At 40.7% G+C, this 12,781-nt stretch overlaps 1 protein-coding gene across 12 annotated transcripts in view; it reads left to right on the top strand.

Moving 5' to 3' along the window:
- The window catches only part of TTC17 (tetratricopeptide repeat domain 17), an 88,944-nt gene that overhangs the window by 31,916 nt on the left and 44,247 nt on the right, over positions 1-12,781 (top strand). For all 12 annotated transcript variants that reach the window (XM_007061269.4, XM_037900080.2, XM_037900081.2 and 9 more), the window contains 6 exons: positions 2,452-2,598; positions 3,153-3,268; positions 3,704-3,878; positions 4,475-4,552; positions 7,602-7,826; positions 11,427-11,613. In XM_007061269.4, coding sequence (XP_007061331.3) covers positions 2,452-2,598; positions 3,153-3,268; positions 3,704-3,878; positions 4,475-4,552; positions 7,602-7,826; positions 11,427-11,613 — 928 coding nt within the window. The remainder of the gene's footprint in view (positions 1-2,451; positions 2,599-3,152; positions 3,269-3,703; positions 3,879-4,474; positions 4,553-7,601; positions 7,827-11,426; positions 11,614-12,781) is intronic.

The raw sequence follows: 12,781 nt of genomic DNA on the forward strand, positions 1-12,781 counted from the left end.
CCTGGATTTTCAGTCACTCTTTTTTTTCCTCTGTATAGAATGCCCTCCTTCTATTAAGTACAGGCATGAGATGATTTGAGAAGGAGTGTAGTTGTCTTACATGAATATGCTAAATGTCAGTAGCTAGGGGTGTGCCTCTGGAGATGTGAAGCATCCATTTCCAAATCTAGTTTCCTTGAAGGACACAGCAAACGTACACTAGGTAACTAATGTACATAAAGAGACAAATGCCTTTAAGGAATCGGTTTTCTCTTTGGATCCACATATAGTACTTCCCATAGAATAATGTACCCCACTATGACAGCTGAAAAAGTGTGTGTATTGTGGCAGAGCTCCGACCTTGTCCCCATGAGTCCCGCGCTTCCAGGTGGTTTATGCTAGCTTTAGAGGCTCACTGCAACCCTCCACGTAGCCCTTCTCTCTCTAGAGCCAGGGATACAGTCTACTGTGCCCTTTTCATCATAAGCCAGCAATGGAGGTTGGGGAGAGAATTCCCATGGTCTCTGTTGCTCCTACAGCCTCCTGCCAAAGCAGTTTAGCCTCCTGTCCTGACAGGGGCCTGTTTTCCCCTCCCAGGAGGTGTTTCTGTAGTGGTGGGATGGGGGGAACCCAGGCCCACCCTCTGCTCCGGGTTCCGGCCCAGGGACCCTTATGGTAGCAGCTGTTGGCAGCCAACCTTTCACTGCCAGATTTGCTACATTTCCCTGGGCCACTTCCACACAGCTCTCCTGCTTCTCCCTTCTTCACCCTTACCCATGACTTGAGGGTGTCTTCATTAACCAGCCCTTCAGCCACACTTCCTCTCCTCTAGCTCTCTCTGCCTGACTGGAGTAAGCCCTTTTATATTATCAAAGGGGCCTTAGTTAGAGTTAGGTGGTCACATTAGCTTAATGGCCTCACCTGACTCTTTGCAGGTTAATTGGAGTCAGGTGCTCTCATTAGCCTGGCGCAGCCCCTGCTCTGGTCAGTCAGGAAACAGAAAACTGTTAAGGCGGTATATCTACCTTCTGCTACTCTGCTGTAGCCCCGGTGGGCCAGCCTATATTCCACCTTGGTCCCGAGGCCCGCTGGGGATATCCGTTGGCGGCTCCTTCACGGGGCCGTGAGCACGGGCGTGTACTTGGCGCGGTTCACCCCAATCCCGGACACCTGCCCCTTTTGCGGCGTGAGGGAAACCCTGGCGCACGTCTATCTGGAGTGTGCCAGGCTGCAGCCCCTATTCCGGCTCCTCACGAATATTTTGTTAAGGTTTTGGTTGCACTTTTCCCCTCACCTCCTTATCTACGCGCTCCCTGTCCGTGGCCCCACTAAGTCATGGGACCTCCTGGTCAACCTCCTCCTGGCCCTGGCTAAAGTGGCCATCTATAAAACCAGGGTGAGGAGGTTGGCCGATGGAATCTCCTGTGACTGTGGGGCCTATTTCTGATCCTCTGTCCGTTCACGCTTCCGGGCAGAGTTCCTCTGGGCGGCGTCCACTAACTCCCTTGATGCCTTTGAGGAGCAGTGGGCACTGTCCGGGTTCTCTGCTCGGTGTCCCCATCCGGTTCTCTTCATTTGACTCTTTGACCGCACTCCTGTCCCTGTTGTTCATTAGTTGTCCCCCGTAATTATTTGGTTTTCCAGGTCCTGTGGACCCCCCCCTTAGGCTGGGGCAGGGGGTGGATCCTTTAGCAGTGGGCGGGCTTTGCCCGCCCACTTCCTGGATCCCAATAGGGCTACTTTGCTGTACCCAACTGGCCTTGGTCTATTACAGTATATATAAATAATTGTTGGTTTTTCTTTATATACGCTTTTACAAATTATTTAAGATGGATAGCGATACTTCCCTCTTTCTTGATATTTTCAGTCAGTTCATCTTGATGAACATCATTCTAAAAACTTTTGTAACAAAATGAGATTTAAAGGGGAGGGAATCAGCATTACACTTCCGAATATTTTATGTTGCTAAGAGTGTGAATGATAACATGAGTTCTGCCCATCTAACAATGACTCTCAATACTAATAGAGGTGCTGCTGCTGTTCTAATAGCTTAAAATGCCAGCTTTTATGCTTTGGGTTTGATAGTGCCTGAAGAAAGGTTGAAACACTCTGCAAAAGTAGATATCATATTTGTATTTGTAAAAAGTTTGGAAAGCCTGATATTAATAAAAAGGGTTTCACAATATTTCTCTAAAAAACAATAAAACAGTATTTTGCTTTGATCTGCATTTTCTCCTTATATGTTTGAAACCCTATTATTGTGCTAGTGCAAGAGGACCAGAAATGACTCATAAATTAACCAGTCTAGTTTTGCTGCCAAAGCTAAGGGAATTGCAAGAAGTAAACAACCTGCATAAGTGATGAAAAGCAAATCTAACTTACAAAATTCAGTGTTAATAGTTCATTACCTTGAAAGGAAATACTGTCTAAAAATAGTGATAATGTCCCTGTCATTTTCTTCTTTATCGACAGTTTGGAGAAGACTCATCAAGATCCAGTATGACATCCGTGAATTTGGATCTCCACGCAAACCACAGCGATCTCAGCCACGCTTTGCAGTCGTCTCCTGTTGCCCATTCTGTTGTTTCACTATGGGGCCTAGAATCAGATGCCTACAGGGTGAGCAAAGAGTATGAGCTCGCTCTTTTATACAGGGCTATCATGAAAGATTGTGTACTCCTTTTGTAAAAGTTTATTCTAAAGCAGCAGTGTCCAACCACTCATATGGAGCAGGACTTATGTGCCTGGTACTCCTGAGTTCTCCTTCATTGTCTCAGGTAAGCTGCTCTGCTGAGCACTAGTGGACCACTCCTTTTGCCTGTCTCCCATTCATTTTTGTGTGAACTCTACCACACAATGTGGATTTGGGTTGCTCTCATGACTGCAAAATTGGGATTTAGAGCCCAAACCTCCGTTCATGGTAGAGCAGCACAATTCACTAAAAATAGAAAGTACTGTGCTGATGCAACCGAAATCTTGGCTTGATAAATTGGGACAATTTCCAGAAAAGACAGGAAACCATTATCTTAAGAGAAGAGCTTGGGGTTTTTTTTTCTTTTTTGTCATCCTACTGTATTCCTGAGGTATTCTTATCATTTAGTTAATAAAAAGATTAACAAGATTGATTAATTATTTCTCAATAGTTTAAGGATTTTTTTTTTCTTTGCAATTAGGATAAACAGCATATTCTTTGGCCTAAAAGATCAGACTGTGTAAAATCCTTTCCAACAATCCCGAACCCAGAGGAACTGCCAACCTATTTCCTGCCTCCAGAAAACAGAGGATTCGGGCAAGTGTTAATTAATCATAAAGTGAATTTCCCATTGTATTGTACAATCTGGTTGTACTGATGTGGCCTCATTATGAGAATCTGGGGTCACTGACCAACTGGTGTATTATTCTTTTAAAGTGGCTGGGTCTCCCTCTGGCTGGAGAAGATGGTGTGTCAATCTTTCTGATTGGAGCAAGCAGCAATTGTATTCTCTTGGAGGCCCTCCCTCTTCCCACTCCACAAAAGGAGTCACATCCATCTAATGCTCTGTCCGCACTACAGCTATAACCAAGTCAGGAAACCATTTCCAAAATGACTGTCCCCTTACCTGGATTTAAGATGGTTAAAATGTAGTATGGACAGGACCAGCCATATGCCACTCAGCTGTTTGTGTGTTTACATCCCACCATTTGAAACATGAACTCATGTCTTCTCGGTTCTTTTCGCTGTCAGAGTCCAATCGATCCTGAGAAGCCCAGGAGAGGCCCAGGTGCATGGAGAGGGCCAGCTGCCAGATTGTTCTTCTATTATTGATGTCCGTAACAATGAAACTCTGTACATGTTGGTCAAAGAACTAGATGGTCATCTGGAGCTGAAATTTAAAATGCCGGATGATCATGCGAGACAAGTAAGAGGCACTGTTTTCATAAGTAACCTTTTCATTCTGAGTGTCTGCCTTTTACGGCCTTAGAGCTAAGGTCTTCAGGATTTGACAGATTCTCATAACAAAAAGATAGGCCTGATTTTGCAAGGTGCTCAGTACTTCCATAGGCTTCCCCTTGCTGGGAAGTGTAAGTTCTTAATATCTGGCATGAGGTCCCATGACGTGGCCTCTTTAAACACCTATCCTACACCTAAAGTGTGTAGACAAAAAATGATAGTTAATCTAGAAAGTACTGTCGTCTTCTAAAACCTCTGAAGACCACATGAAAACTGTTCATTGGCTTTACCACCTCATTGGCACAGGAGAGACACCCACTTTTACCTGTCTTTCGTTATTGCTTACTGTCCCTTGGTTGCTTAAGAGTCTTCCCCTCCCCCAGACCACCAACAGTGCATCTGTAGGGATCACTTTTCAGCTACAGTACAAAGAAGGGGTTTAGGAAATTTTAGGGTCATGAGACTTGAGCAAGCCAGATAGTTTTTACAGGATATAGCTGTGTTTGAGAGAGAACTTTAAAATCTTCCTCCCTATTTTTCTGTTAAATGCTTTTTCGTGTTCAGATCTTGCATTCGCGTATCAACAATCAAACTATTACAGAGGAGCAAATAGGAGCATTCATCTATCATGCTATAAAGAAGGTAAGTCAAGAATTGTAGTTCAAAGTAAATTTGAGAATACTTGTTTATCTATGAGGTGTCATAACTAGACTCATGTTGTTCAGTGGCACACTATTTACAATTTGCCTTGCCTGGTGGGTATAGCAGAGCTGAAATTTTTAACTTCTTTCGATCTAGGTTCCACAAAGAACCACAAATGTTCAGAGAAGCATCCCTTTCACTCAGCTTACTCAGTGGACCCTATTATAGCTTCCTTCCTACGTAAGAACACTGGTGGAGTGAGTGAATTTCATTCCTGTAAAAATTTGCAAGATATTGAGCAAGGGAATACAATGCCATTTCCTGAATCAAACAACAAATACACCTGGAACTAACATGATGTTCGCCAACCAATAGACATTGCTTTTCTTATGTTATATTCCTTTCCCCCACCCTTGGTCTAGCTTGTCTGTTTAGACTGGTAGCTCTTCAGGGCAGAGACTGTCTTAAGTGTTTGCACAGCACTTAGCACAATGGGACCCTGATCATGAGTAAGGCCTTTGAGTGCTACCACAAATACAAATAGTAAATGTCAGGATGGAGAAAAACTTCTGGAGAAATCATATTCAGTCTTAACAGATGTCAAATTCACTCTGTTGACATGCTGCCTTTCGTGTATATACCACGTTGTCAAAGCCTAAATATAATATGTGGAGTTTTTGGTCATCTTTTCATTGACCATAAGAAGGAGAACAGATCTGAGTGGTATTCATATTCTTGTGCACATAACAATTCTTTGCAGGCCTAATGTCTTACCTTCTGAGTTTTCTTAAGTGGCCATCCGAATGCATAGTTTTGTTTTTTTTTTCCTTGGTAATACTCAGTTATTTCATGGCTTTAGTGCTGAAAAAGCTTCTCCAATAAACAACTTCTTAACCAGTTAGAGCACGTCATGAGCACGTCATAAGCACGTTCTTGTCATGCTTATGTGCACAAATTGCAGAGGACAGGAGGCATTTTCAGAGCAGAAGTTCAGCAGTAAGCATCATGGTCTTCCTGGGGAAAGACTAAATCTGTCTGCAAACAGGTTTGAATGTTTAAATTAATGACAGCCTTATGTTGAAAAAATAGGATTAAAGCCTTTGCAATACCCTTATAAGCAATGCCATTGCTAACTCTTGCACAGCATTTATTAATTATTACTGTAGCACCTAGAAGTCTTAGTTATGGACCAGTACCCTATTTGTGTTAGTCACTGTACAAACAGAACAAAAAGACAGTCACTGCCCCCAGAGAGCTTACAAATGAAGTACATAATACTTAGATCATAGATCATAGAATATCAGGGTTGGAAGGGACCTCAGGAGGTCATCTAGTCCAACCCCCTGCTCAAAGCAGGACCAATCCCCAATTTTTGCCCCAGATGGCCCCTTCAAGGATTGAACTCACAACCCTGGGTTTAGCAGGCCAATGCTCAAACCACTGAGCTATCCCTCCCCCATTGGATGCATAGAGACAGGCCAACGTGGGGATTACATGGAAACAGTGAAACAATATTGGTTAGAATGATAGGCAGTATGTCACTTGTTCCTCATAACGTGAAGGGAGAGGAAAGGAATTGTGCACAAAACCCTACAACTGTTTCATTGAAAATGATTTTATTTAAGTTAGGGTGTCTCTTACAGTTAGTAAAAATCAGCTAAGAAAGCAGTAGTAAATCTGAAAATAACTGCTTCTCCTACCAAGTGCTGGGAGGAGGAACCATAATTTACAACTAGAAATACAAAAAACAGTCTCCCACCCCTAAAAACTGAAATACAAAAGTCTTTCTAGAATTCTGAAGGTTCTAGACAATAATAGCTATGGCTACAGTTATGTCTAGGACTAAAAACAATTACTCCAAGCCCTACATATAGACCATTGCATTTAGCACTGTATTTTTTTGTGTTTCAGTATAGGGCCTAAGAATGCACCCCTGACAGATCTGCATGCATGCGTGACATTATTCAGTGAGTGGTCTCATCAATAAGACTTACTCACACAAGTAACATTACACATGTGTAAATTGTTGCAGGATTGAAGCATTAGATTTGTCCTACAATTACAGATTACCCAAAAAACATTGGAAAACGGATTTGATAGCATATTAAACTATCCATTATATCCTGTAATGCAAATAAAACCTTTTAGTATGAGGCTATTGATTCAAAAATACTGCAGAAATACCATTATCTACAAAATGTACTTCTCTCTGAAAACTTTTACCCACTATGGTTATAAGAAACACCTAAGATTGCTACAGCTGAAAGAGAGAGAGCATTTGTTTTACATATTTTGTTGTGCATTTGACACAACTCTACGTAGTTTCATTGTTCCTTCTCTAAAGAATGAATTAGTCTGTTTCATGTAACTATGGGTCAAGGGACAGCTAAGAATAATTAGAAATCTGATTGATTGTACGTTTTATCCCTCTGCCCCACCATGTTTACTACTTTAAGTTGTGAGCATTTTGGGTCAGTGACTATCTTGCTATACGTTTAGACAGTTGCCCAGCGCATTGTGGGCACTACCCAAAATACAATGGATAGATAATTATTTAAAATAGGAAAATATGATTCTAAAACCTCAAATTGGTAGAGGGACTTGAATCAGATATAGGAACTGGAACCATGTTCAATTACTTTTTGAAACTGACTACTTCTCAAATGGATGGTATCCTTTTATGTGTACATGTGGCAATGTGGTTCTTGCACCCTGGAATGGCAAAGGGCTAAGAATCATTGATTCCTGTGGCCAGGGGGGATTGTCATATGTATGCATTAAAGGACTTTGTGGAAATCATTCAGGACAATCCCATAAATCAAGGTTGCTAGCTGAATGCTCTTGCTGAGCAACAGGTGCTACTAAATTAACATTAGTTCGTCTACCCTGCACCTGTGACATTCAAATGGTAAGCTAACTACCCTCAGCCAAGGTAGAGGGTAGAATAAATTGTATCCAGTTCAAAAAGCAATACACTGAGTTGCTTATGTTGGAGAGAGTTTATGGTAAGCGATTGTAATTTCCTGAAATGTTGTGACTTTTTTTTCAGCCAAGGGATCCTTTATGGGTTATGCTTAATGAGGCTGGACTCTACTGGCGTGCTGTTGGAAATAGCACCTTTGCTGTCTCATGCTTGCGAAAAGCATTGAACTTAGCCCCACATGAATATCAGGATATCCCTTTAGTCAATCTAGCTAACCTTTTGCTTCATTATGGTCTTCATCTGGATGCCAGCAAGCTCCTGGTAAAAGCTGTGGCCATCAATAATTCTGAGGTAAGCGTTGTTTTTGTATTAATTTAGTAATCAAAAGTCTTCCTGGAACATTGCTTCATTAATTCCCATCCCCAGGTTTTGTTCTCATATATGTAATTCTTCAGGCATCTCATTTGGAACGTGTTCATTTAAGTTGCTGCTTCATGTTTGATAAGATCAGGAAATTAAAGTGCCAGATAACACTGGATGCTTAGAGTATCAGTGTCTGGAAGAATAAATAGCTTTAAATATGGACAACAAATTAGGTTGCTTCTGGACACCAGAATTCCAACCAGCTGGCTGTGTTTTTGGATTCAAATCCTGGCATCACTGATATCTAAAATGGAGATTCTTGATGTTAACATTTAATCCTTGTGTGTTGGAGGAAAGAGAAACCATTACATAAAATATGTTTAGATCAGGTTTGATAGGAGGTAAGCTATCCTTGAGAAGTTGCTTCTACCCAGCAGTTTTACTAAGGCTGGTTTTACATGAGGGTAAATGTAGTCTTGTGGCTAAAGCACAGGACTGGGAGTCAGGAGATCAAAGTACTGTTCTAGCCCTGCCACTGACTCCTCATGTAATATTACACAAGTAATTGATCTACTGTGGCTCAGTTTTCCCATTCCCTATTTCATAGTGCTGTTGTGAGGCTTAATTCATTAATGTTTGGAAGTGCTGTGAAGTTTTCTGATGGAAGATGCAAGAGAAATGAAAAGTATGAGACTGTATCCTCTCCTTTTGGAAACTGATGGTTGCAGAATTAGGTTTGGAAATCTACATGTGCGTCTACCTAAACACTTACTGCACAACAAGCTGGGGTGTAAATCTACAGCGCTCCAGCATGCCATACATTAACTGCATGGACTCAAGTACTGTGCACCAAAAGTTCCCTACTGCGCATTCAAACAGTACATCAATGCACACTAGAAAGCTTTTAGAGAACAACAACAGGGTTTTAGAGAACATGCAGACAGTGCTTGGCACTACACCACGGCCTGCCGTACAGTGTTTGTGTGGCCATGACCTGAATATTAGTCATCACTTAGCTGTGCCCAAGAGTTAATTTGGAATCTGCTGCCCCCTACATAATGGGTAGATAGATATAAAGATAAATAACATGCCTTTCAGAAATGTGGGGAGACAGTGCAAAACTGGATTACTGAAACACTAACCAGTACTGTGGAACTTTTTTTCTTAGGGTGTTGTAAGTACTTGGAAAAAATGTCTTCTCTTCATTTCAAGTTTAACAATGAGCTCTTCATTAAAAGAATTCAAAATGAATTCCAATTGTCAGAACAAGACTGTTGCATTATCAAAGAAAATGCTGCAGATCAATAGGTGTTCCAAAAGAAGTAGTGTGCAGAAATAGTCTCTTGGCTATCTAGATATCCCTTCATAACACACACCCATCTCTGCTGCCTGGATGATTCCGTTGTTTTCTTGATTAATCTCATGCATTTTACGTTCCTTTCTTTGCATTTTTTTAATGCCGCTTGTGATATCTTGTGGGAATAGACTATTGCAAAAGCTGTTGTATCTTTGCAAATATTTTGATTAACTTTACTTCTCATTAACTATAAATATGCCTGGTACAAAGTTTTATGGTATATTTCTAAATTTTGTAAAATACTTTGTAGCGTGCAAATGATTTGAAGAAAATTTTCTCGGGGAAAACATTGGTATTCAATTCTCTTTTTAAATATAGTTAGACCATGTTTGCAACTTTTCTGCTTGTAATAAGAGATGTATATAACTACTGGATTGGCCAGAAAAAGTTGTGTAAGTCGTAAACAAAAACAACCCTAAGTGAAATGAGTTTGTCTCACTCCAGTTCCCAGGGGACAAGAATCCAGATCACAATTCCTCCTTCCCCCATCATATTTGGGGCCTAGAATTGAGGCACTTCAGCAGTAGTATGGGAAGCTAATGGTTGCACAATTAGATTTGGTTGCTTCTGCCCATGCTGTCCCTTTTATTTGAACAAAGGACTTGAATCTCCAGGCTCGTCAGCCCCTCCAGCACTAAATTCACTTTAAAATAATTGGGGAGGGCAAAACTAGAATCAGCTGCGTAGCATCGGGGTATTTTTAATACAAGAGCTAGCAGCAATTTTGCAACCGTCTGAAAAGGAATCTAACCAGTTTAGATCGCAGATAAGTGTATGAAAAAAGAGGATCACAAGAAAGCAAGAGATGAATGATGAAATAATTGAATTAGGAAATTGGAGGGAGGAAGTGACAATACCCATGGTATTTAGAAACAGGTTGCACTTGCGGGAGTTTCTTCCAAAGGTTCTTCCAGTACCTTTGGCAAAGCTCTACAGCAGTTCAAGACTGAGAGTATTGCAATCAAACTTGAGTGTGCCGTGCTATAGTGATATCAGTTAATTTACCACAAAAGCCTTATATTAACAATGCTAACCAGACAGTGGATAGATTAGAGTTGGCATTTAAAGGGGATTCTCTGGTGTGTAAGGGAAAGATAATGTGAACAAGAAGGTATGATTAACAATAGGGCAGGATGATTTGGGGCTTGTCTGAATGAATGAGGTGCAATGAATTACCAAAGGCACCCAAGAAGTAGTACCACCAAATGAAGGTATCAAACACATGATGGGAGGTCATAAGAAGAAGAATCCAATAAACTGGCTGACTAAGGTTGGCTGGAGCATCAGACTGAACTCAAATTTGAATTAACTCTCTGGACATGAATTAGTATCTTGTGACTTAATTGCATCATCAGATTGTTAAAAGCACACACTCTTCTGAAGCATGTTTTTAATACTAGAAGCAAAATTTTTGAAAGCCATGACTAGTCTTAAAAGTTCCATGACAAGGAGTATCATTTAGTGGAGGAAATTGGCTGCTCTGTTGCGTGAGCGTGGTCATTATTCTGGTCACAGGGTTAGATGCAGCACTTAATTTCTCTACATAAACCATAAAGATACTTTTGAAAACAGTGTAATGCTTCATTGTGTGCCAGGACTTAAATCACTGGATGATATCTAAAATGCATGTCAGTTAGTTTTGAAGAATCATTACAATGTCTTTTGTCTCTGATGCAAGAGATTGCTCTTGGATAGTCAAAGTTATGAGTAAGAGTGTCTGCTTACTACTGCAAAGAATTGAACAATGGGCTGAAAGACACAAATCCTAAGCTAGTGTGAAATTGGAGCTCTGAGTAATTTAGTTATTTATTTTCTGGAGAACAATAAGCTTGGACTGGCAAAAGACTAGTTGGCCCTCCCGTCCCATATTAAATCTCATGTTACGTGGTACCTTTTTGCTTTAGACTTCTTGGCTCCTTACTAAAAACTCCCCTAAAACATTTCACTTCACGTTCTTTGCTGCCATATGTAGAATGTGCCATGTTTAAGATGGGCTGTAAATAAGTGGTTTGTGTTGTACTTGTGGGTATATATCAGATTTATGTATCATTTTAAAAACCTGAAATTCTAAGCACAGTCAGTATGTCCAACTAATTATTGGTTTTAAAACCCTTCTCGCTGATTTGGGAGCATGGAGGGAATGAGACTTGATCTATTGCAATAGCTTACCTTCGGTTTTGAACCCAAAACACATTTGTTGTGCTGATACAAGATTGCTTTTCTCTTTGCAGCCCCTGACTTTCTTGAGCCTAGGAAATGCCTATCTGGCTCTGAAGAATATCAGCAAAGCCTTGCAAGCCTTCAGGCATGCGCTGGATTTAACTACAAAGTGTCAGGAGTGTGAGAGCAGCCTGAAGTTGATCCGCTGTCTGCAGTTTTGTCCTTTTGTGTACAACATCACCTCTTCTGTATGCAGTGGTAAGCAGCTGCTGAAAAATGGCCAAAAAGTGACATAGAGTGCACTCTGCCTGTAAGGCTGTTTACTGGAGTTCAAGACCACTGTATTCTTTCCCAAGAATCATCCCATTTTCCTCTGTTTACACTCCTCTCTCCCAGCAAGGACTAGCATTGAGGCACATCTCCTCTGGGAAAGAGGATAGTACTCCATTCAGAGCTAATTCAGGGCTACTTATGTTACTAGAGGGGCTGCCATTAAGTACAGAGCACATGCTGCCTTCACAGCAACCTAACCCCTCGTTTTCTATGTAATGGGGGTTGAATCCATGTCTCTCCATGTCATTTCACCGCTACAACTAGTGTGTTACTCTTAGCCCCCTTATATAGCCATTTAAGTTCTTCAGACAAGTATTGTGAGATCTTTCTTTTAAAGCTATAGGTTCTGGTAGAGACTATTGTCTATTATAGTTTTATTTTTTAATCCAGTACTTCCAGGCTTGAATAATAGATTTTAAATGACATTTACTTTTTAGAAATGCTCCATAATGCACTCTTACTACACTACATGATCATTTATTTGTTCATGCAGGACCTACAGTAAGTGTTCCTGGATTTCTAGTTCTTTTATTTAAAAAGATAAATAAATAAAAAATTCACAGTGAGATGGGGGCTGAAAAAGACATGTTTTTAAAAAATCTGTCTGGAGACATGATGCTTTGTTGCCATTAATGGCTACTCTAAGATCCAAGGTACAACCTTGTGGAGAAGGTTCACTCAATTTCACTTGGCCTCTCATTGACTATTTCAGATGTCTTTTCTGTACTTGCTAATGGTTCATGTGCAGCTCCCAAGCTATCCTGAAGACCGTTTATGAATGTATTTGGCAGTCCCTTTTCTGTGAAACCATCACCAAGGGACACTTCTGGATGATTTTACTCAGTATTTAAATGAAAGCCTCACATGATGAGATAAATGTGTTTGATTTGAATATTACTAGTACCTTCCCCTAAGTTCCTGAAAATGTATGGGAACAAATCTCTTCAATTCCAGATGCTAATTCAGAGAACACTTTAAATGTATACCAAGAAATATGTTAGCTGCTGATTGATGTGAATGCCACACAACATAGGTGATCTTCCAAGACTATGCCACCAGAGTAATATTATTTCCTGATGCATTTAAACATTTT

This window comes from Chelonia mydas, chromosome 6 (assembly GCF_015237465.2).
Source record: "Chelonia mydas isolate rCheMyd1 chromosome 6, rCheMyd1.pri.v2, whole genome shotgun sequence".
Classification (NCBI taxonomy): Eukaryota; Metazoa; Chordata; order Testudines; family Cheloniidae; genus Chelonia; species Chelonia mydas.